The sequence below is a fragment of the Dendrobates tinctorius genome, unplaced genomic scaffold (assembly GCF_039654945.1).
Source record: "Dendrobates tinctorius isolate UK_male_01 unplaced genomic scaffold, ASM3965494v1 ptg000250l, whole genome shotgun sequence".
NCBI lineage: Eukaryota > Metazoa > Chordata > Amphibia > Anura > Dendrobatidae > Dendrobates > Dendrobates tinctorius.
This window is the reverse complement of record NW_027361917.1, coordinates 32,194,848-32,218,724: the sequence shown is the minus strand read 5'-3', so window position 1 is coordinate 32,218,724 and position 23,877 is coordinate 32,194,848. Positions and strand designations below refer to the sequence as shown.

General features: G+C 43.7%; 1 protein-coding gene across 1 annotated transcript in view; it reads right to left on the bottom strand.

Annotated features, from left to right (window-relative positions):
- LOC141063516 (proton-coupled folate transporter-like) overlaps nucleotides 1-23,877 on the bottom strand; it is a 614,330-nt gene that overhangs the window by 173,071 nt on the left and 417,382 nt on the right. The window contains exon 6 of the mRNA XM_073557601.1: nucleotides 17,589-17,745. Coding sequence (XP_073413702.1) covers nucleotides 17,589-17,745 — 157 coding nt within the window. The remainder of the gene's footprint in view (nucleotides 1-17,588; nucleotides 17,746-23,877) is intronic.

Sequence of the window (23,877 nt, the reverse complement as noted above, 5' to 3'; positions counted from 1 at the left end):
GGTGACATATACTATCTATGCAGTTAAGGAAAAAAGTGTTTGTCCCCTTCCTGATTTCCTATTCTTTTGCATGCTTGTCACAGTTAAATGTTTCAGATCACCAAACAAATTTAAATATTAGACAAAGATAACTTAAGTAAACACAAAATGCAATGTTTAATTTAAGGTCTTTATTATTATGGGAAAAATAAATCGAAATCTTCAGGGCCCTAAGTGAAAAATGATTGCCCCCACCCCTTAAAACAGAAATTAACTGTGGTTTATACCAACTTTGGGAAGCTGAGTTCAAATTACCTAGAAACATCGAAGCCTGATAACTGACACACCTGTCCTCAAGCAAGAAATCACATAAATAGGACCTGCCTGACAAAGTGAAGTAGACCAAAAGATCCTCAAAAGCTAGACATTATGCCGCAATCCAAAGAAATTCTGGAATTAATGAGAAATAAAGTAATTGAGATCTATCAGTCTGGAAAAGGTTATAAAGCTATTTCTAAAGCATTGGGACTCCAGCAAACCACAGTGAGAGTCATTATCCACAAATGGCAAAAAACATTGTAGAGTGGTGAACCTTACCAGGAGTGGCTGGCCAACCAAAATTACCTCAAGAGCGCAGTGACGACTCATCAAAGAGGTCACAAAAGACCCCACAACAATATCTAAAGAACTGCAGGCTTTACTTGCCTCAGTTAAGGCCAGTGTTTATGACTCCACCAAACGAAAAAGACTGGGCAAAAATGCCATGCACTGCAGAATTTCAAGACGAACACCAATGCTGAGAAATAAGAACATAAAGGCTCATCTCAGTTTTGCCATGAAACATCATGATGATCCCCAAGACTTTTGAGAGAGTTGTTGCTGCTTAGGGTGGCCATACCAGTTATTACGTTTAGGGAGCAATCACTTTTTCACACAGGCCCTGTAGGTTTGGAATTCTTTTACCCTTAGTAATAAAGACCTTCATTTAAAAACTGCATTTTGTGTTTACTTATGTTATCTTTGTCAATTATTTAAATTACTTTGGTGATCTGAAACATTTAAGTGTGGCAAACACGCAGAAGAATAGGAAACCAGGAAAGGGATAAACACTTTTTCACGCAACTGTATATGCATATAAAACCCTAAAAATCATCTCTATCAAAATATGGAAAATCAAAAAAAGGTTAAGTAATATTTTTGTGCAAATATAGCAATACAAAAGTTATATAAGGCAGAGATTGGGTACTACACATCCACTCCCTATTCAAATTAATAGGTTGCTGATGTGTAGTACCCAGCCGTGGTCACTGTAGATTGAATTTTACAATGCTTGATTATTGGAAATGAGTGCATTAGAACTGCAGTTGGCTTGTCTAAAAAGACTTTGAAATGACTGCCATTTGGCTTCTATGTAGCTAATCAGAAATCACCTTTGGTTTAAAAAAAGGAACCAGTATTATCAATGGCACTAATGCGCTTTTATCTGGTAGTGCACAATGGGGACAAACTGTACCAGCTGTTCCTTTTTGTACTTCTTATTGTAACAGCTGTTCCTCTCTGTACTTCTTTTGACTGGTTAACAAACTTTTTACTCATCTTTAGGGCTTTTTTAAATTAGAGGACCCACCACTGTAAAGGATCATTGTTTAGCTAAATAGAAGCAGATTGGTGATCATTTAATAACCTGTTTAGACAGGTTGATAAGTCTTCCAATGGGCACATAATGATAACTAATAGATTATATTACATAGATTTTGTGTGCATAGGCTGTCATTTTCTGCAGCATATGCCCTGTTTACACATGAAGTGTTGCTGAAAATGATAATTTAAAGGAGGTGAATAGCAGACCATTCACAAAACTTAAGTGAACCGAGAAGAGGAAGCTGAACATATGGTCAAGGACTATGGGAGTAATTAGGTTACATTAACTCCTTCCCGACCTATGATGCCTACATAGGCGTCATAAAAAGTTGTGCCATTACGACCCATGATGCCTACGTAGGCGTCATGGTATAAATCGCGTTCCTGCGGGTCGGGTAACCGGAGTCACTGAAAGGTCACCCTGCCCGCAGGTACAGGAAGACTTGTGCTTCACCCCAGGGGGGTGGCTTTGCCCACCCATGGCTACGATCACTCTGATTGGCTGTTGAAAGTGAAACAGCCAATCAGAACGAATGTAATATTTCACCAACGAAACTTGGTGAAATATTACAATCCAGCCTTGGCCGATGCAGAAATATCATCGGTCATGGCTAGAGACAGCGATCAGACCCCCCATGACTGACGGGGGGTGATCTGCTCCTGCCACCGACTTACGGCAGTAATCTGACACCGCTATCAGCATCTGCTCCCCCTCCCCTGCCCTCCACTCCCCCACCTTCCGATCCCCCCTCCCCCCAGTACCTCCTGAGTCCCGGTGTCCCTCCTGTTGTCCCTCCTGCATCGTCCATGGGCGCCACCATCTTCCAAAATGGCAGGCGCATGCGCAGTGTGCCTGCCGAATCTGCCGGCTGGCAGATTCATTCATTCCTTCCTGATACATTTTGATCACTGTGATAGCGTCTATCACAGTGATCAAAATAAAAAAAATAGTAAATGACCCTCCTTTATCACCCCAATAGGTAGGGACAAATAATGAAATACAGAAAATATATTTATTTTTATTTTTCCATTATGGTGAGGATTAGGGTTAGAATTAGGGTTAGGGTTAGAATTAGGGTTGGAATTAGGGTTGGAATTAGGGTTAGGGTTGGGATTAGGGTTAAGATTAAGGTTAGGGGTGTGTTGGGGTTAAGGTTTGGATTAGAGTTAGGCTTGTGGTTAGGGTTATGGTTTGGGTTGGAATTAGCGTTAGGGGTGTGTTGGGGTTAGTGTTATGGTTAGGGTTGGGATTAAGGTTAAGGGTGTGTTGGGCTTAGGGTTGTGGTTAAGGGTGTGTTGGGGTTAGGGCTGGAGTAAGAATTGAGGGGTTTCCACTGTTTGGGCACATCAAGGGGTCTCCAAACGCTTACATGTCGCCACCATTGATTCCAACCAATTTTGCATTCAAAAAGTCAAACGGTGATCCCTCCCTTCCAAGCCACAACGTGTGCCCAAACAGTGGTTTACCCCAACATATGAGGTATCAGCGTACTCAGGAAAAATTGCACAACAACTTTTGTGGTCTAATTTCTCCTGTTACCCTTAGGAAAATAAAAAATTGGGGGCTAAAAAATTGTTTTTGTGGAAAAAAAATGATTTTTTATTTTCGCTGATCTGGTTTATAAACTTCTGTGAAGCACTTGGGGGTTCAAAGTGATCACCACACATCTAGATAAGTTGCTTGGGGGGTCTAGTTTCCAAAATATGGTCACTTGTGGGGGCTTTCTACTGTTTAGGCACATCAGGGGCTCTGCAAACGCAACATGACGCCCGCAGACCATTCCATCAAAGTCGGCATTTCAAAACGTTACTTCCATTCTGAGCCCCAACGTGTGCCCAAACAGTGGTTTCCCCCACATATGGGGTGCCAGCGCACTCAGGACAAACTGGACTACAACTCTTGGGGGCCAATTTCTCCTGTTACCCTTGTGAAAATAAAAAATTGCGGGCTAAAAAATCCTTTTTTGAGGAAAAAAGATTTTTTATTTTCACGGCTCTGCGTTATAAACTTCTGTGAAGCACTTGGGGGTTCAGAGTGCTCACCACTAGTGTTGAGCATTCCGATACTGCAATATTGGGTATCGGACGAAATTCGCGGTATCGGAGTTCCGATACTGAGTTCCGATATTTTTAGAATATCGAATGCTGGAATCGGAAGTTCCCATAATGCAATGAGCCAGTTTGATTTTATTCAGCCAATGAGGAATCCTAAGAAGTGTGGGCACATCCTGTTATGCATGTTACGCATGTTAACTAATGGCATGGCTGTGATTAGCTGCTGAAATGATGTCATGATACACTATAAAAGCCGCCGCCGCCATTTTGGGTTCACTCTGCTGTGAATTTACTTAGGGACAGGACGCTGCTGTTCTGACTCTGAGGGACAGTTTGAGCTAGCGATTTGCTTTATTGTGCTTTACCCAGGCTACTTTAGCAACCGCTGTGCGAGAAGCTTTCTTTTGCCTTGCAGCGTTGTTCATGGCTGTCTGCAAGGTCTCTGTGTGTGAGTGCAGCTCACGCTGAAGTGTGTTCTGCAGCCACCTCAGGTTGTAGTCCGCTCAGCGTGCGTCACTGCCTCATACATTGTCCTTTTTTGCATTAGTGCTGCTCATTTTTCCAGATTTCTCCTATTAGTGTGGTTCCATCCGTATCCAGCTAGATTGGTTGCAAACACTATATAGGAGTAGATAGAGGAGCCTTTCTGCTGGCTTGTGCCCTGCAGCCCCAGCCAGATTAGTATTAGCCTATTTTTTGGAGCCTCATCTATTGCATTGTAGGTTACCTTCCTGCATTGTAATAGCTACAAAAAGTTTGTGATACTATGGGTTTTACATCTTTGGGCACATCCAGTGACTTTTTGTGAAAAAAAAAGTTAATAAAGTTCACCAAACACTCCACTTTACAGTTGTGTAGGCCACATTAGCTCATATTAAAGTCTAGTCCACACTTTATAAAATTAGTGTTTCCTATATCTGTTAGCAGCTGTTCAGGAATAAGCACACTAAGCCCTTAGTACTTTTTTGCCTATCTTTATCAGTCTACCAAGATGAAGAAGGCACGGAATAAGGCACGTGGTCGTGGGCGTGGAGTTTCTGCAGGGAAAGGTCGTGGGGATTCTCTGCCTGCTGCGGGCACAAGTGACTTAGCATCCCTCAGTTTTACCAGGGAACAGTCCTTTATGCGCAGCTTTGTAGGAGCTCGCCATACCCCACTGCTGCGGGATGAACAAATTGAAGCCGTTGTCGGATACATGGCAGCTAAGGCATCGACTTCAATTAGTTCCAGATCCTCTCAGGTCCACAGCACTGAAGAGCACCCACCTGTCACTTCACCACCTGCCAAATTGCCCAGGCAGTCAGAGAGCCCTGGACAGGAGCCATCTCTAATTCTGTTCTCTGAATATCTTGGCTCGGAAAGAGGGGGCCAGCCAAGCAGCATTAGAGAATTTGAAGAAGAGGAAGTATGTAGTGATACGCAACATCTTTGTCTCTCTGAATCTGAAGAGGCGGGTGGGCCAGTGCCTATGGTCAGCACACCTCAGTACGCATCTGATGATGAGACTCAGGTGCCACTTTCTGGTGCGTACTGTGCTGTCGAGACTACCCAGGAGGAGCAGTCGTTTGAAGAGGGTAGTGTAGATGATGAGGTCCTTGACCCATCAAGGTGTGAGGTACGGGAAGGTGGTGGGAGCAGCTCTGAGGAAGAGATTCCCCGAACGGCAAAAAAAGGAGGGAGAGGGAGGGGTCAGACTCAGTTGCCTGCAGCCTCCACTTCGGCATCCATTAGGAGCATGCCTCTTCCAAAACCCAAAACGGGCGCTCCAAAGACTTGCAGTGCCTGGTCCTTTTTTTGACACAGTTGCAGATGACATTTGCTTTGTCAAATGCAAGCTGTGTAATCAGAAAGTGAAAAGAGGGAAAAGTGTCAGCAACCTCAATACCACAAATATGTGGAAACATGTGCGGACTAAGCACGTGGTGGAGTTACAAAGACACACTGAAGACCTGGGCCAACCTACAGCGCCACCTACCACCTCTTCAGCTCGTGTTGTAGCCTCTTCTTCCAGCTCACACACAGCTGGTTCGGCTTCCTCACAGGATCCCCATGGAAAACCTCTGGCACTGTTGTACAGAGACACAGTGTCATTCCACACACAGCACCACATTTCCTGTCATCCTCACACTCCCAGGCCAGTCTACAGCCATCGGTAGCACAGGCATGGGAGAAAAGGCGCCCATACTCGGCAAACCACCCCCGAGCACAGGCTCTGAATGCTGGCATTGCAAAACTACTGTCCCTTGAAATGCTCTAATTCAGGCTGGTGGAGACTGACACCTTCCGTAACTTCATGGAATTGGCAGTCCCACAATACAACATGCCCAGCCGCTTTTATTTCAGCCGGCAAACCGTCCCTGCTCTGCAAAAGCATATGGAGGGAAAAATTAAACATGCGCTACTAAACACCGTCAGTAGCAAGGTCCACCTGACCACCGATACATGTTCTGCCAACTCGAAAGATTGCAGGAATCCAATCTGTACACACTGACTCCTCCTCATACTCCAGTTCCTCTGAATCAGTGCTGCAGGAGCTATCACAGTCTACCTCCACATGGACCCGTGAATGCTTACCTGTTACGACCGATATGAGCACAGCCGTGGCCAAACGTCAACAGGCCATATTGAAATTAATTTCTTTAGGGAATTGAAGTCAAACAGTGCAGGAGCTCTGGAATGCCATCAAGCAGGAGAGCAACGTGTGGTTTGTGCCAGCGAATCTCCAGCCAGGCATCGTAGTGTGTGACAATGGCTGAAATCTGGTGGAAGCTCTGGGCCTAGGCAATCTCACTCACATCCCATGTCTGGCACATGTGCTCAACTTGGTCGTGCAGAGTTTTTTGAGGGACTATCCGGATCTTGATGCACTGCTGCACAAGGTCCGCATAGAGTGCGCTCACTTGCGGCGTTACAGCCTGGCAAGATCACGCATTGCAGCTCTGCAGCGCTGATTCCGCCTTCCAGAACATCGCATCATATGTGACCTACCCACCAGGTGGAATTCAACGTTACATATGTTGGAGAGGTTGTTTGAGCAGCAGGCAGCAGTAATGGAGTGCCAGCTGCATCAGGCACAAACAAGTCACACTGCGCGCCGTTCACACTTCACCACCACTGAGTGGGCCTCTATGAAGGACATCTGCCACGGTTTGCGTGCCTTCGATGATTCCAAGTGGATGGCGAGTGCATATGATGCACTAGTTAGCATGACTATCCCCCTTATCTGTCTGCTTGAAAAAACACTGCAAGCACTAAGGGAGGAGGTTGTGGAAGAGGTGGAGGATGAGGAGTCACAAATGCCATCTGCTTCTGGACAGTCTGCGCAACATGGTTCCTCACAAAGGCCTAGGCAGGAGACACTTTGTGAGAAGGATGAGGAGGAGTCAATGGAGGAGGAAGACATCTCTCCAGAGGAGGGAGGTACACAATGCTCTAGTAGTCAGTATGTAGAGCGAGGGTGGGGTGATGCAGAGCAGGCAGAGATGACGCCTCAAGCAGGGGACAGTGTTTCTTGGCTAGTTGGCAGTCTGCAGCACATGGTTGATTTCATGCTGCAGTGCCTGAGAAACGACCGCCGCATCACCCACATTCTCAACACAGCTGATTATTGGGTGTACACCTCCTAGATCCTCGCTACTAGGACAACTTACAAAGCCTCATAACACCATTGAACCGGGAGCGTAAAATGCGGGAGTACCAAGACACACTGGTGCATTCCATCATGTTCTCCATTCCACCCGAGAGCAGTGCTGCTAGCGCTTTACAAAGCAGTTCAGTGCGTCGAGGCAGTGGAGGAAGCTCTGCACAAAGAGGGAGCAGAAGCAGCGCCTCAGCAAAAGGCAAGACCAGTATGGCCCAAATGTGGCAAAGTTTTGTGCCCCCACCACAAATGTCTACACTATCACAGACGGCTCCAGTCAGAAGGAGGCAACGTTTCCGTCAGATGGTGACAGACTACATGTCTTGCCCTCTCAGTGTTCTCCCACATGGCTCTTCCCCCTTCAAGTTTTGGGTCTCTAAGCTGGAGACATGGCCAGAGCTTAGCCAGTATGCTTTGGAGGTGCTGGCTTGCCCTGCTGCTAGTGTATTATCGGAGCGCATCTTTACTGCCGTAGGTAGTGTAATAACAGACCGTCGCATGCGACTATCCTCCATTGACCGGCTTACTTTTCTGAAAATGAACAAGGCCTGGATCTCACAGGAATTTGCCAGTCCTCTTCCAGATTAAATAATTGGTTGGCAACAGTATCCAGGTATCCTGTTGTGTTCATGTTTCTACCACCTGTTTCTCCTGTAATCCCTGGGCTCCAACACCGCCAGTTGCTGCTCAGAAGTGCCGCCTGCACAGTCAACACATGCTCCAGTGTTATTGGGGTTCAGTAACGTCAGCTGATCCCCTGCTGTGTGTACGGCAATTTCACCTGCTCTGTCCACATTCACACTACCACAGATTTTAAACTTGCTCCAATTACGCCTCTGCCTCCACTCTGTTTATAGTATTTACCCTGGGTTCCAACACCGCCAGTTGCTGCTCAGAAGTGTCTTTGGCACGGGTACTCCCTCCTGCCCAGCCTGGTTCCAGCACGCCAGCTGTTTCCGGGTAGTGTCAACGTCACTTTGCCTCCAATACATTGTCCTGTCGTGTTGCGGTCGGGTTAGCCGACTCTATGGTGCCTGCAGTTTAGGTGCTTCCTATGTGGGCTGCGGGATCTGGCAATGAAGGCTGGTTCCATAGTGCCAATAGGACAAGCTCCCCCTGTAGGTCTGTGGGTTTCGGTAACTCTGGCCGGCTCGCGGCATTGCAACTTTTTTTTCATGTGTACCTTCTGCTGCCTATCTGAGTTCCAGTACCATTAGCTGGTTCTTTGGAAGTCAATCTTGAATATGCCCACCTGGGTTCCAGTAGCGTCAGCTGGTTCCAGGCAGAGCCTTTGGCTTAGGTCCCTCCTTTGTGGTATCCGAGTTCCACCAACGTCTGCTGGTCCTTGGTAGTGCTTTCTGGCACAGGTACCTCCTGCTTAGTAACCGGGTTCCAGTACCATCAGCTGGTCCTCGGTAGTTCCATTGGCTCTTGTACCTTCGGCTACCCAGCCAGGTTCCAGTACCATCAGCTGGTTCTCAGCAGTTCCTCAGCCTTCTTGTACCTTCTGCTACATTTCCAAGTTCAAGCTTTTTGAAATGGTTTTTGGTAATCACTCTGGATCTCCCTGACTCCCTAAAGACGATGACCCTGAAGACCACCCCGAAGAAGACGACGACCCTGAAGACCACCCCGAAGAAGACCAAGAAGATGACTCTGAAGAAGATGGCCAAGAGTACAAAGAACAAGATGACAACCACCAAGATACAGAAGAACAAAAGACAGAAGACCAAGAAGCAGAAGAACAAGAAGCTGCAGAACAAAAAGCAGAAGAACATTAAGCATAAGACTAACAATCAGAGCAAAAGATATTATCTAAATTATAAGCAGAACAAGACTATGCAGTGTATGGGGGTGAGTCCGTTCCTCCTCGTGGTGCCCCTGGAAAATACCTGCTGCTGCAGGCAAAACTGAACGCGGACAAATCCTGTTGTAAATCTTTTGTGACAGGCAGAACGGAAGGTGTAACCTTCAAACTTTTATAGATAACAACTACAGGAATGCCTGTCACAAATAAGAATATGATGAAGAAGAAGAGTATGAAGAAGATGAAGAAGTAGAATATGAAGAAGAATAATAGTTGAATAAGAAGAATATGAAGAATGTAAAAGAAAAGAATAATAGGAACAAGGTGAAGAAGAAGATGAATAAGGTGAAGAAGAAGTTGATGAAAAAGATGCTGCTGCTGAGGATGATGAAGGAGAAAGTGTGGGAGAAGTAAAAAAGAAGGTGAAGAGCATGGAAGTAGTGAAACATAAATATCTGACAAAATATAAAAAAGTTTAACATAGTCAATATCTTTATAGCTCCAAACGTCTTAAAAAAAATTAATTCCTGCTATTCCATTTGATTGGGCTAAACCTCTATACCTTTAATGTCTCCTCCACCTCCCCCAATACATTCTAAATTATTCTTGGTTGTTTTCCTTCATGTAGAATTAACCTACAAGGAAAGTAAGGGTTTATTTTCATTCTGATATTTGTGTCCCATTGACTTGCATTGGTTTCCGGTATCGGAATCGGCGATATCTGATATTTTTGGGGTATCCGTCCGATCCAATCCGATCTGATATTTCCCGATATCGGAAGGTATCGCTCAACACTACTCACCACACATCTATATAAGTTCCTTGGGGGGGTCTAGTTTCCAAAATGGGGTCACTTGTGGGGGAGCTCCAATGTTTAGGCACACAGGGGCTCTCCATAAGCGACATGGTGTCCGCTAACGATTGGAGCTAATTTTCCATTCAAAAAGTCAAGTGGTGCTCCTTCCCTTCCGGGGTCTGCCGTGCGCGCAATCAGTGGTTTATGACCACATTTGAGGTACCTGTGTACTCAGGAGAAATTGCCCAAAAAATTTCAGTAACCATTTTATCCTGTTGCCCATGTGAAAATGAAAAAACAGAGGCTAAAAGAAAATTTTTGTGTAAAAAATTACTTTTTTATGATCAATTTGTGAAGAATCTGGGGCTTCAAAGTGCTCACTATTAGTGTTGAGCATTCCGATACCGCAAGTATTGGGTATCGGCCGATACTTGCTGTATCGGAATTCCGATACCGACTTCCGATATTTTTTCAATATCGGAATTCGGCATCGGAATCGGAAGTTCAAAGTTGATTGACGGCCTGACGTCATCATGATGCGCGGTGTGTGCGCATCATGATGCGCCGTCATTTCGGGCCTTCCGGGGGTCTCTGCCGGCCTGCCGGGGGGCTGTGTGGACTGCCCGGGGTCGGTACCGGCCTGCCGGGGGGCTGTGCCAGCCTGCCGGTGGTCTGTGCACCCTGTGGGGGTCTGTACCGGCCTGCCGGGGGGCTGTGCCGGCCTGCCGGTGGTCTGTGCACCCTGTGGGGGTCTGTACCGGCCTGCCGGGGGGCTGTGCCGGCCTGCCGGGGGGTTGTGCTGATGTCCGGGGGTCTGTGCAAGCATCGTCCGATGGGACTACAAGTCCCATCTGGCGATGCCTGCTACCATGACAGTGATTGACACATTAGCCAAAGATGGGACAGTAGTAGTCCCATCATCCGGCTAATGTGTTAAATGTTAAAAAAAAAAAATACTACATACATACTACATACATACTACATGCTACATGCATACTACATATATACTACATGCATGCTACATACATACTACATGCTACATACATACTACATATATACTACATGCATGCTACATACATGCTACATACATACTACATATATACTACATGCATGCTACATACATACTACATGCTACATACATACTACATATATACTACATGCATGCTACATACATACTACATGCTACATACATACTACATATATACTACATACATACTACATACATGCTACATACATGCTACATACATACTGCATACTACATACATACTACATGCATGCTACATACATACTACATACATACTACATGCTACATACATACCACATACATACTACATACATACTACATACATACTACATGCTACATACATACTACATATATACTACATGCATGCTACATACATACTACATGCATGCTACATGCATGCTACATACATACTACATGCTACATACATACCACATACATACTACATACATACTACATACATACTACATACATACTACATGCTACATACATACCACATACATGCTACATACATACTACATACATACTACATACATACTACATGCATACTACATACATACTACATACATACTACATGCATGCTACATACATACTACATGCATGCTACATACATACTACATGCATGCTACATACATACTACATACATACTACATGCTACATACATACCACATACATACTACATACATACTACATACATGCACCATGATACATACATACTACATATATACTACATGCATGCTACATACATACTACATATATACTACATGCATGCTACATACATACTGCATGCTACATGCATGCTACATACATACTACATACATACTACATGCTACATACATACCACATATATACTACATACATACAATACATTCATACAATACATACATAGACATACAGTACATATAACATAGAGTAACATACTTACCAATACTTGTCACATTGTTCCCCGAAGCCATTGTCTTTTCCGGAATAAATATTAACATAACAAACCACAAAAATACTCACCCACGATCCGAAGCAGTCCACGTGTGTGTCCCACGACGATCTTGGGTAGAGAACTGCAGCATCAGATGATGCTGCCGTTCTCTACGGGCTGCAGGAATCCAATGACGGAAGGTAGGTATCCTTCCGCACTGTATTCCTCCGCCACTTAAAAAAAAAAAGTCCCTAGTCTCACTTTATGCCATTGCTGCGTGGGAAATTCCCACTCAGAGATTTAACCTGTCAGTTTCCACTGTGAGGAACATAGTAAGGAAATGGAAGAACACAGGTACAGTTCTTGTTAAGCCCAGAAGTGGCAGGCCAAGAAAAATATCAGAAAGGCAGAGAAGAAGAATGGTGAGAACAGTCAAGGACAATCCACAGACCACCTCCAAAGACCTGCAGCATCATCTTGCTGCAGATGGTGTCACTGTGCATCGGTCAACAATACAGCGCATGCATAACGCCTTTTTGTATGACAAAACAACTCAATCTTTGTTTCATCAGTCCACAGGACCTTCTTCCAAAATGTAACTGGCTTGTCCAAATGTGCTTTTGCATACCTCAGACGACTCTGTTTGTGGCGTGCTTGCAGAAACGGCTTCTTTCGCATCACTCTCCCATACAGCTTCTCCTTGTGCAAAGTGCGCTGTATTGTTGACCGATGCACAGTGACACCATCTGCAGCAAGATGATGCTGCAGGTCTTTGGAGGTGGTCTGTGGATTGTCCTTGACTGTTCTCACCATTCTTCTTCTCTGCCTTTCTGATATTTTTCTTGGCCTGCCACTTCTGGGCTTAACAAGAACTGTACCTGTGTTCTTCCATTTCCTTACTATGTTCCTCACAGTGGAAACTGACAGGTTAAATCTCTGAGACAACTTTTTGTATCCTTCCCCTGAAAAGCTATGTTGAATAATCTTTGTTTTCAGATCATTTGAGAGTTGTTTTGAGGAGCCCATGATGCCACTCTTCATAGGAGAATCAAATAGGAGAACTACTTGCAAGTGGCCACTTTAAATACCTTTTCTCATGATTTGATACACCTGGCTATGAAGTTCAAAGCTCAATGAGGTTACAAAACCAATTTAGTGCTTCAGGAAGTCAGTAAAAAGTAGTTAGGAGTGTTCAAATCAAGAAAATGATAAGGGTGCCCATACTTTTGCACCGGTCAAATTTTGTTTAAATGCAGATTGCACATTTTCTGTTAGTACAATAAACCTCATTTGAATCCAGAAATATAACTGAGTCCATCAGTTATTAGATATATGAAACTGAAATACCTGTTGCAAAAACCAAAATTGTTATAAAGAAAAAAGGTTAACATTAATAGGGGTGCCCAAACTTTTACATATGACTGTATATGTAGTATGTATGTAGCATGTAGTATGTATGTAGCATGTAGTATGTATGTAGCATGCATGTAGTATATATGTAGTATGTATGTAGCATGTAGTATGTATGTAGCATGTAGTATGTATGTAGCATGTAGTATGTATGTAGCATGCATGTAGTATGTATGTAGTATTTTTTTTTTTTTTTTACATTTAACACATTAGCCGGATGATGGGACTACTACTGTCCCATCATTGGCTAATGTGTCAATCACTGTCATGGTAGCAGGCATCGCCCGATGAGACTTGTAGTCCCATCGGACGATGCCTGCACAGACCCCCGAAGCCTGCACAGACCACCGGCAGGCCGGCACAGCCCCCCGGCAGGCCGGCACAGCCCCCCGGAGCCTGCACAGACCACCGGCAGGCCGGCACAGCCCCCCGGCAGGCCGGCACAGCCCACCGGAGCCTGCACAGACCACCGGCAGGCCGGCACAGCCCCCCGGCAGGCCGGCACAGACCACCGGAGCCTGCACAGACCCCCCGAAAGGCCCGTACAGACCCCAGAGAGACTGTACAAGGCAAAAACAGGGTTTTTCTTATTCCGATACCGGAAGTCCCATAGACTTGAATGGGACTTCCGGTATCGGAATCGGCGATACCGATACTTTTTTTAAAGATCGGCCGATCCATTCCGATCCGATACTTTGAAGTATCGGACGGTATCGCTCAACTCTACTCACTATGCATCTAGATAAGTTCCTTGGGGGGTCTAGATTCCAAAATGGGTCACTTGTGGGGGAGCTCCAATGTTTAGGCACACAGAGGCTCTCCAAACGTGACACGGCAACCGCTAAATATTCCAGCATATTTTCCATTCTAAAAGTCAAATGGCGTTCCTTCCCTTCTGAGCCCTACCATGCACCCAAACAGTGGTTTATGACCACATATGCGGTATCGGTGTACTCAAGAGAAATTGCCCAACAAATTTAGGTTCCATTTTATCCTGTTGCCCATGTGAAAATGAAAAAATTGATGCTAAAAAATATTTTGTTGGAAAAATTAAAATGTCCATTTTTTCCTTCCACATGGTTTTAGTTCCTGTGAAGCAACTGAATGGTTAATAATCTTCTTGAATGTAGTTTTGAGTAGCTTGAGGGGTGCAGGTTTTAGAATGGAGTCACTTTTGGGTATTCTCTGCCATACAGACCCCTCAAAGTGACTTCAAATGTGAGGTGGTCCCTAAAAAAATGGTTTTGTAAATTTTGCTGTAAAAATGAGAAATCGCTGGTCAACTTTTAACCCTTATAACTTCCTAACAAAGAAAAATGTTGTTTCCAAGATTGTGCTTATGTAAAGTAGACATGTTGTAAATATTATTTACTAACTATTTTGTGTCACAAAACTCTCTGGTTTAACAGAATAAAAATTCAAAATGTGAAAATTGCTAAATTTTCAAAATTTTCACTAAAATTTCCATTTTTTCCACAGATAAACGCAAAAATTATCGACCTAAGTTTGCCACTAACATGAAAAAACAACCTCAGAATCGCTAGGATCCGTTGAAGCGTCCCTGAGTTATTACCTCATAAAGAGACACTGGCCAGAATTGCAAAAAATGGTCAGGTCATTAAGGTCAAAATAGGCTGGGGCATGAATGGGTTAAAATGGTAACACCGTAGCACAAGGGTGCCCGCATAGTAAGAGATAAAATATTAGCATACACAATAAAAGTTTTGGAAAAAGCCAACAAAGCCATCAGGTGAGGTAATTTGAATTACATCTAAGGTGTAATTATATTACTATTGTAATCCTACTACAGAATAAAAAACAATCAAAAGTATAGTAATGCATTATATTCATATTTAGCAAGCACTGAGTGGGTGTGCAGGCTGCATGTATGTTTTGAACAAAAGTGTCATGGTAAAATAACTTGGTACAATACCAATCGTAGTATATACGAACAGTTGAGCAATATATTTACAGAGAAGGGGTTCACTGTAGCATACTAGGAGACAAGGAGAGGTACTGAAGTTACCTGCTGGATGGTGGCTACTGGTGCTGCACACTCCCCGACATGCATTTTGGATAACAGTCCTCCGTTAGGGGGTGGTTACTACAGGCAACCGGAGGGTTTAAATAAGGGGGCCGGAGCACCGATAGGTGGAGACCGGAGAGAAGTCGACACATGCACACCTGGAGGATCCGGAAGTAACCACCCCCAGCGTCACATGACCGATGACGCTGAGTCACATGAGGGTGACTTGGCATCACAGAGGCATGGAGATGCCTGGGGCTGTAGACCGCCAGGAACACAGGCAGCGCATGCATACATCCCCGATCTAGCCCTATCTGAGGATGCAGAGGTAACCAGGAGACAATAGTGTAGCACTGGAGGTGGGTGGCTTAAATATATGAATCAGGTATAGAGGGAATGGGGACAAGTGGTACAGGGGGGAAAATACTTGGAGGAGTAGATACAGGAGACCTGAGCACATGATTAAATGGTGCAGTGAACAATAGTGCATAATATAGCAAGGCAGTCCTAATGGGTGAGAGAATTAAGAGATGATAGTGTATTATAAAAGGCTTTCTGGGAGGCATATTGTAGCAGCCAATATCATAAGCCAGTAAGGGGAAAGGGCAGGCCAATGCGATGTGATGGAATTATGTTAAATGTTGGAGGGTGAAAGAGGGGAGGAAAACCTGAGTGAAAGAGAACAATAGTGCTGTAATTATGTGGTGTGATAGACATGGCTGGATGGAAACATATATGGCTGGGTACATGCCCATAATTAATTACCCAGAATGAAAACAGGGGGTGAGAAGATGTAAGTGGAGTAAAAATGTGATTGAAGTGATCATAAGACTACATGATTAATTTGACCTCAAAATGAACAATATGTTGTCAACAGCTATAGATGGATTACATAAAACATTGATTGTGAATAAAATTGTACATAATAACAGACACGATAGAAAATTAATAATGTGTTAATGGGAAAAAAGGGGGGAGGAAAAAAGTCGGTGGAAGAAGGAGGTGGTGGGGGAGTTAAAGAGGGGAAGGGGAAGAAGAGAAAGGAGAAAAAAGGGGGAGAGTAGGTAGAAGGGGGTGTGGTGAGATAGGAATCTTCGTAACTGGTTTTGTTTCTTGTCCTTTGTAGTGTCCCTCCAGACATCTGAGTATCCACATCATCCCAGGAAAAGATGGGGTAAAAGCCAACTAACCCAACAGACTGTTACCACCTTCAGCCCTGCCCTGTGGAGCAGAAATACTCACTTGCTATGAGTGCCGACCCTTGGGCGGAGCTTATAGGAGTCTGGTTATGACAACCACAAGGAGTTACTTCAAACCCTGGGTTGTCATGTCAACCCATCAGCGACCCGCAGTCATGTTACATGGGCGCCGATGGGCGTGGTTTGCTACTCGCTTCTGGCTTGTGCATGTTAAATGCCTCTGTCAGAGATTGACAGCGACATTTAACATGTTAACAGCCGCAGATGGATCAGCTGTCATGTGTTGGGAAAGGTGCTGGCTTATCGCCGGATCCCGCAATTAACAGGGTGAGGTACCCAATGATGGACACAGCATGTCATTGCTTGTTAAGCGGTTAATGGCTTGTTAGTGAAATCTGAATTTCACTATTGGACCAGACTGATATATAAAATCCAACATGGCAAATCTTTGTTTCAGGAGCAAAGCTGCTGCCAGACAGTTTGATAGTGAATTATTTAAAGAAAAAAGTTTGAGGGAGAATAAAAAGAGTTTAGTTTGCTTATAAGGCTTGTTAGAAACATTGATGGGCTTGGAATAGATCCCCTCCATGATTGTTCAGTGTGACCCATGAGACCCCAACTAGTAAGCACAATGAAGAGATCCATACCAGGCTTCCTTCATTGTATTGACCATGAGTACTCTGATACTGATTAAGCATTGAAAGGTCTTTAAAAAATAAGCCTTTAGTGTTTACGTTCCAGAACATTTATTTTAAGCATTTTTTCCAATGATACATCCTTACAATACTCAAAAAAGACATAGTATATGTATAAATATTAGTATCACTTTCCTTTCCATGGAAAGTCATAGTCTTGTCAAGATTATAGGTAGTAGTTACTAAATGTCTTAATTTATGAAAAAAAACTTAAAATGACTACTAATATTTTGTTATATAATCTTCGCTGACAGCTATGTTAAACTTTTGCCAGGAAGCAAGTCTACACAAAGTATTATTTGCATCTCAGTTTATGAATTTACATTTGAATGTATTAGAAAAACCAATGTTTGATGCCTGAAGAATATGTAAACAAATGAAATCCCAAAGCTTTAATACTTACTGAATCAACACAAAGGTGATTATCTGGAATGTCGCCATAATAACGAAGCACATTCCTGGAAATGTTGATAGTGTTGCTGGATAAATTCCATTAAATATTGCTGCAGCAATAAGTAAACATATAGTTTCGACTGACGCCATTATGGAAAACATTGCACCTAAAGGAAACCATACAACAAAATATTATATTCAAAATAATAATGCCAAAAAGCTAACAGTAGCACTAAACAAAACATTGCTTGAAATTGACATTACAATACACTTTAGAAAGTCACAAATTAAAGGAGGACAACAATTTAAAGTGGTGTGGTTCAGTTGTAGCTGTAAGTTAATATATTCTTTTTAGAAGATGCTTAATAATTAGTGTTGCGCATTCCGATACTGCAAATATCGGTTATCGGCCAATATTCACTGTATCGGAGTTCCGATACCGAGTTCCGATATTTTTACAATATCGAATACCGGAATCGGAAGTTCCCATAATGCAATGAGCCAGTTGTGTTAGCCATGTTAATGCTAATGCTAATTGCATGGCTGTGATTGGCTGCTGAAATGATGTCATCATGATGCGCGGTCTGTGCGGGCCTGCCGGGGATCTGTGCGGTCCTGCAGGGGGTCTGTACGGGCCTGCCGGGGGTCTGTGCGGGCCTGCTGGGGGTTGTGTGTGTGTGCAGGCTAAGCCTGCTACAATGACAGTGATTGACACATTAGCCAATGATGGGACAGTAGCAGTCCCAACATCTGGCTAATGTGTTGAATATAAAAAAAAATACATACATACTACATACATACTACACATATACAACATTCATACAACATACATACATACTACATACTACATACGTACTTCATATATACTACATTCATACAACATACATACATACTACATACATATTACATGTATACTACATTCACACAGCATACATACATACTACATAATACATACATACTACATATATACTACATTCATACAACATACATACATGCATACTACATACTACATACATACTACATATATACTACATTCATACAACATACATACATACTACATATATACTACATTCATACAACATACATACATACTACATACTACATACATACTTCATATATACTACATTCATACAACATACATACAGTACATACTACATACTACATACATACTACATATATACTACATTCATACAACATACATACATACTACATGCATACTACATATATACTACATTCATATAGCATACATACTACATAATACATACATACTACATATATACTACATTCATACAACATACATACATGTATACTACATACTACATACATACTACATATATACTACATTCATACAACATACATACATACTTCATACATACTACATTCATACAACATACATACATACATACTGCATACTACATACATACAACATACATACAACATACATACAACATACATGCTACATACATACTACATACAAAACATTCATACATTCATACAATACATACATATAGACATACAGTAGATATAACATAGAGTACATACTCACCATCACTTGTCACTTTGATCCCCAAAGCCAGTGTCATCTCACTGTTAAAAATATTAAAATAACAAACAACCAATATACTCCCTGATCCGCTGAAATCCACGAGTGTCCCACGACGATCTCCTGCAGTGCATCACTGAGAGGTTACTATAGTTCACTGGTCTCATTTTATGGCAAAAGCTGCGTTGGAATTTTCTCACACAGCAATGCCAAAAGTGAGACTAGGGATTATTTTTTTACAGTGGCAGAGGAATACAGTGCAGAAGGATACCTACCTCCCGTCATTATATTCCTAGTGCCCGTAGAGAGCGGTCGCATCAGCTGATGCTGCTGTTCTCCACGGGAGATCGTCATGGGACACTCATGCATTTCTGCGGGTCAGGGAGTATATTGGTTGTTTGTTATTTTAATATTTTTTACAGATGACACTGGCTTCGGGGATCAAAGTGACAAGTGATCGTGAGTATGTACGCTATGTTATATGTACTGTGTGTCTATATGTATGTATTGTATGAATGTATGAATGCATTGTATGTAGTATGTATGTAGTAAGTATGTTGTATGTCTGTAGCATGTTTTATGCATGTTGTATGTATGTAGCATGTATGTAGTATGTACTATGTATGCATGTATGTTGTATGAATGTAGTATATATGTAGTATGTATGTATGTATGTTGTATGAATGTAGTATATATGTAGTATGTATGTATTATGTAGTATGTATGTATGTATGATGTATGAATGTAGTATATATGTAGTACTAGCTGAAGAGCCCGGCACTGCCCGGGCATAGTAACTAACTGTGGTAAGTTATAGAAAATTATAATTATCCTCCATCCCATAGTCTCATGCCCATATACCCATCATACATATCCACAATCCCATAGGCCCGTGCCCATATACCCATCATACATATCCTCCATCCCATAGTCGAGTGCCCATATACCCATCACACATCCTCCATCCCATAGTCCCATGCCCATATAGCCATCATACATATTCTCCATCCCATAATCCCATGCCCATATACCCATCATACATATTCGCCATCCCATAGTCCCATGCCCATATACCCATCATACATATATTCGCCATCCCATAGTCGAGTGCCCATATACCCATCACACATCTTCAATCCCATAGTCCCATGCTCATATACCCATCACACATCCTTCATCTCATAGTCCCATGCTCATATACCCATCATACATATCCTCCATCCCATAGTCCCGTGCCCATATACCCATCATACATATCCGCTATCTCATAGTCCCGTGCCCATATACCGTCATACATATCCTCCATCCTATAGTCCAGTGCCCATATGCCCATCACACATCCTCCATCCCATAGTCCCGTGCCCATATTCCCGTCAAACATATCCTCCATCCCATAGTCCAGTGCCCATATACCCATCACACATCCCCCATCCCATAGTCCCGTTCCCATATACCCGTCATACATATCCTCCATCCCATAGTCAACCGTTATGACATCATAATGAGCGGCGGCGGGGCTTGCAACCTATGATGACATCAGCGTCGCCATAGCAACCATTGTGACATCATAATGAGGGGCGGGGCTTGGCACGCACACACTGCTTCCCCAGTATGCAAATAGGGGCATTATGACATCACAATGAGGGGCGGGGCTTGACGCGCGCACACTTTTTCCCCCAGTATGTAGATAGGGGCAAAATTGTTTGGTGAATTGGAACGCGCAGGGTTAAAATTTCGCCTCACAACATAGCTTAGGACGCTCTCGGGGTCCAGACGTGTGACTGTGCCAAATTTTGTGGCTGTAGCTGCGACGGTGCGGATGCCTATCCCGGACATACAAACATACACACACACATACACACATACATACACACATACACACTTTGAGCTTTATATATTAGATGTATGTATGTTGTATGAATGTAGTATATATGTAGTATGTATGTAGTATGTATGTATGTATGTTGTATGAATGAAGTATATATGTAGTATGTATGTATTATGTAGTATGTATGTATGTTGAATGAATGTTGTATATATGTAGTATGTATGTAGTATGTATGCAGTATGTATGTTTTTTTTTTTTACATTCAACACATTAGCCGGATGGTGGGACTACTACTGTCCCATCATTGGCTAATGTGTCAATCACTATCATTGTAGCAGGCATAGCCCGATGGGGCTTGTAGTCCCATTGGACAATGCCTGCACACACACACAACCCCCGGCAGGCCCGCACAGACCCCCGGCAGCCCGCACAGACCCCCGGCAGCCCTCACAGACCCCCGGCAGGCCCACACAGACCCCCGGCAGGCCTGCACAGACCCCCAGCAGGCCCGCACAAACCCCCGGCAGGCCCGCACAGACCCCCAAGAGGCCCGTACAGACCCCGCCCGCACACACACGCACAGTCTCCGCCTATGCACCGCCCACACTCTTCCCCCCTCCCGAACTGGATGTGCAAGTAAAGAAAGGGTTTATTTTCATTTCGATATTTGTGCCCCATTGACTTGCATGGGTTTCCGGTATCGTAATCGGCGATACCCGATATTTTTGGGGTATCGGTCCGATCCAATCCGATCCGATATTTCCCGATATCGGAAGGTATCGCACAACGCTTTTACTAATTCAAGGTGGATAACAAAGCTGCTGGAATCATTGAATGTTATAGCTTAATTTCTATTAAAGCAACACATCTGCAAGCATTCAGTGAAATGTGTCTGTCAGGCTACTTTCACACTTGATTTGTTTTGCAGCATACAAATCCTGCGTTTTTTTCAAGCATTTTTATGAGCATGCATGAAAAAATGCAGCGTAGAGAATGGGCAGCATGTGGGGCTCCGTATGGAGAAGTGGCAGCATGGGGAGGTCATTAAGAAGGGCAGTATGGAGAAAGGGAGCATTGGTCTCATTATGGCTACTTGGGCAACGTAAGATGTTTCTTATGGAAAGTGGGACAGCATGGCGGGGTTCCGTATAGCGAGCGGGGCAGCACTGGTGATCAGTATGGTGAGTGGGGCAGTATGTGTTGCTCAGGTACATTTACACTGGAGAATTACAGCTTTTAAAAGATCGCTGACCAGTTACATGAAGCCGATCAATATTCGTTTCATAGCCTGTTTGGACAGGTTAATTGCACCTTCATGTACATAGAACAATTATTAACATGATCAATCTGAGTGTTTAGAAAAGCATTGTCCACAGCAGAACATGTTGTCATGCATCAGGTGATTGACAGCCTGTTTATATAGACCAATATTCTACAAGGAACGATTAAAAGATCTGGAAATGCTTATCTTGCAGAAAAGAAGGCTAAAAGGGGACTTACACTGGGTAACAATGTTTTGAACTTTTGACTTTCAGGCTCCATATCTCACCATCCACTACTGCTTTGAATGTGAGACTACCATCATTTTATAAAAGACATAATGCTAGCACAGCCAGTGGTAGAGGTGCCGCTGGTAGGTTCCCAGACCGTTTTGCTAAAAAAAAGGAATCGCCATTTTTTTTAGCGGATCCGTTTTCTTTCCCATAGACTTACATTAGTGACGGATTGCGATGGATGGTCACCCGTTGCACCTGTTTTTTGACGGATCTGTCATAATTTTGGCGTTCGCTGTCTGGAGTGGACGGACAATGAAACGTTTTTTGCCTGCGTTAAAACAGTGGATTGCAACGGATCCGTCGCTGTCCACCATGCGTTATAATGGACGCCTATGGGCGACGGATCTGTTGCAAACCGTTAATTGACGGAATCTCTCTCTTTCCAGAGTCATAATACTTTAAATTTCATGCACTTGCGACTAAAGCGGATCCGTCCAAAAAACGGATCCGTTTGGGGCAAAATGGAAACGGATCCGTTTTTGCACGCGCTGACGAATTTTGACTAGAGTTTTTGCGGAGTCAAAAGTAAGAAAAAGTCAAATTCTAGAAATGTTTTTAAAAAAAACCCCATAGGCAGATTCTATATTATAATGCACACCCATAGGCAGCCTGCATAGTATCATGCACCCCCATAGGCAGCCTCTGTATTATAATGAACCCCCATAGGCAGCCTCTATATTATAATTCACCCAACCCCCATAGGCAGCCTCTGTATTATAATGCACCCCCATAGGCAACATCCGTATTATAATGCACCCCTATAGGCAGCCTCTATATTATAATGCAACCCACCCACGTAGGCAGCCTCTGTATTATAATGCACCCCCATAGGCAGCCTCTATATTATAATGCACCCCCATAGGCAGCCTCTGTATTGCAATGCACCCCCATAGGCAGTCTCTGTATTATAATGCACCCCCATAGGCAGCCTCTATATTATAATGCACCCCCATAGGCAGCATCTGTATTATAATACACCCCCATAGGCAGCCTCTACAGTTTATAATGATGCACCCCCATAGGCAGCCTTTGTATTATAATGCACCCCCATAGGCAGCCTGTATAGTATCAGGCTGGCTATGGGGGTGCGTAAAGCTTCCTCTCTCATCAAGGCGGTCAACTATGCCTATACAGCTGACCCTGCGATAACAGGTGGGGGGCCCACTGCTGGCATCGAGCCCCCTGTCTCCTCAGGGGCCCATAGGGGCCGGGTGGCAGAGCAGGGAGATCGATTCTCCCCGCGCTGCCGTAGAATGTAACTGTATCGGCGTGCTGCTCATCTGGTCCAATCCAACAGAACCAGTAGCGTAGCTCCGGGTCGTCCCCCTCAGAGCGCGGGCCCACCCCCTCTGCCCCCTGGTAGCTACGCTAC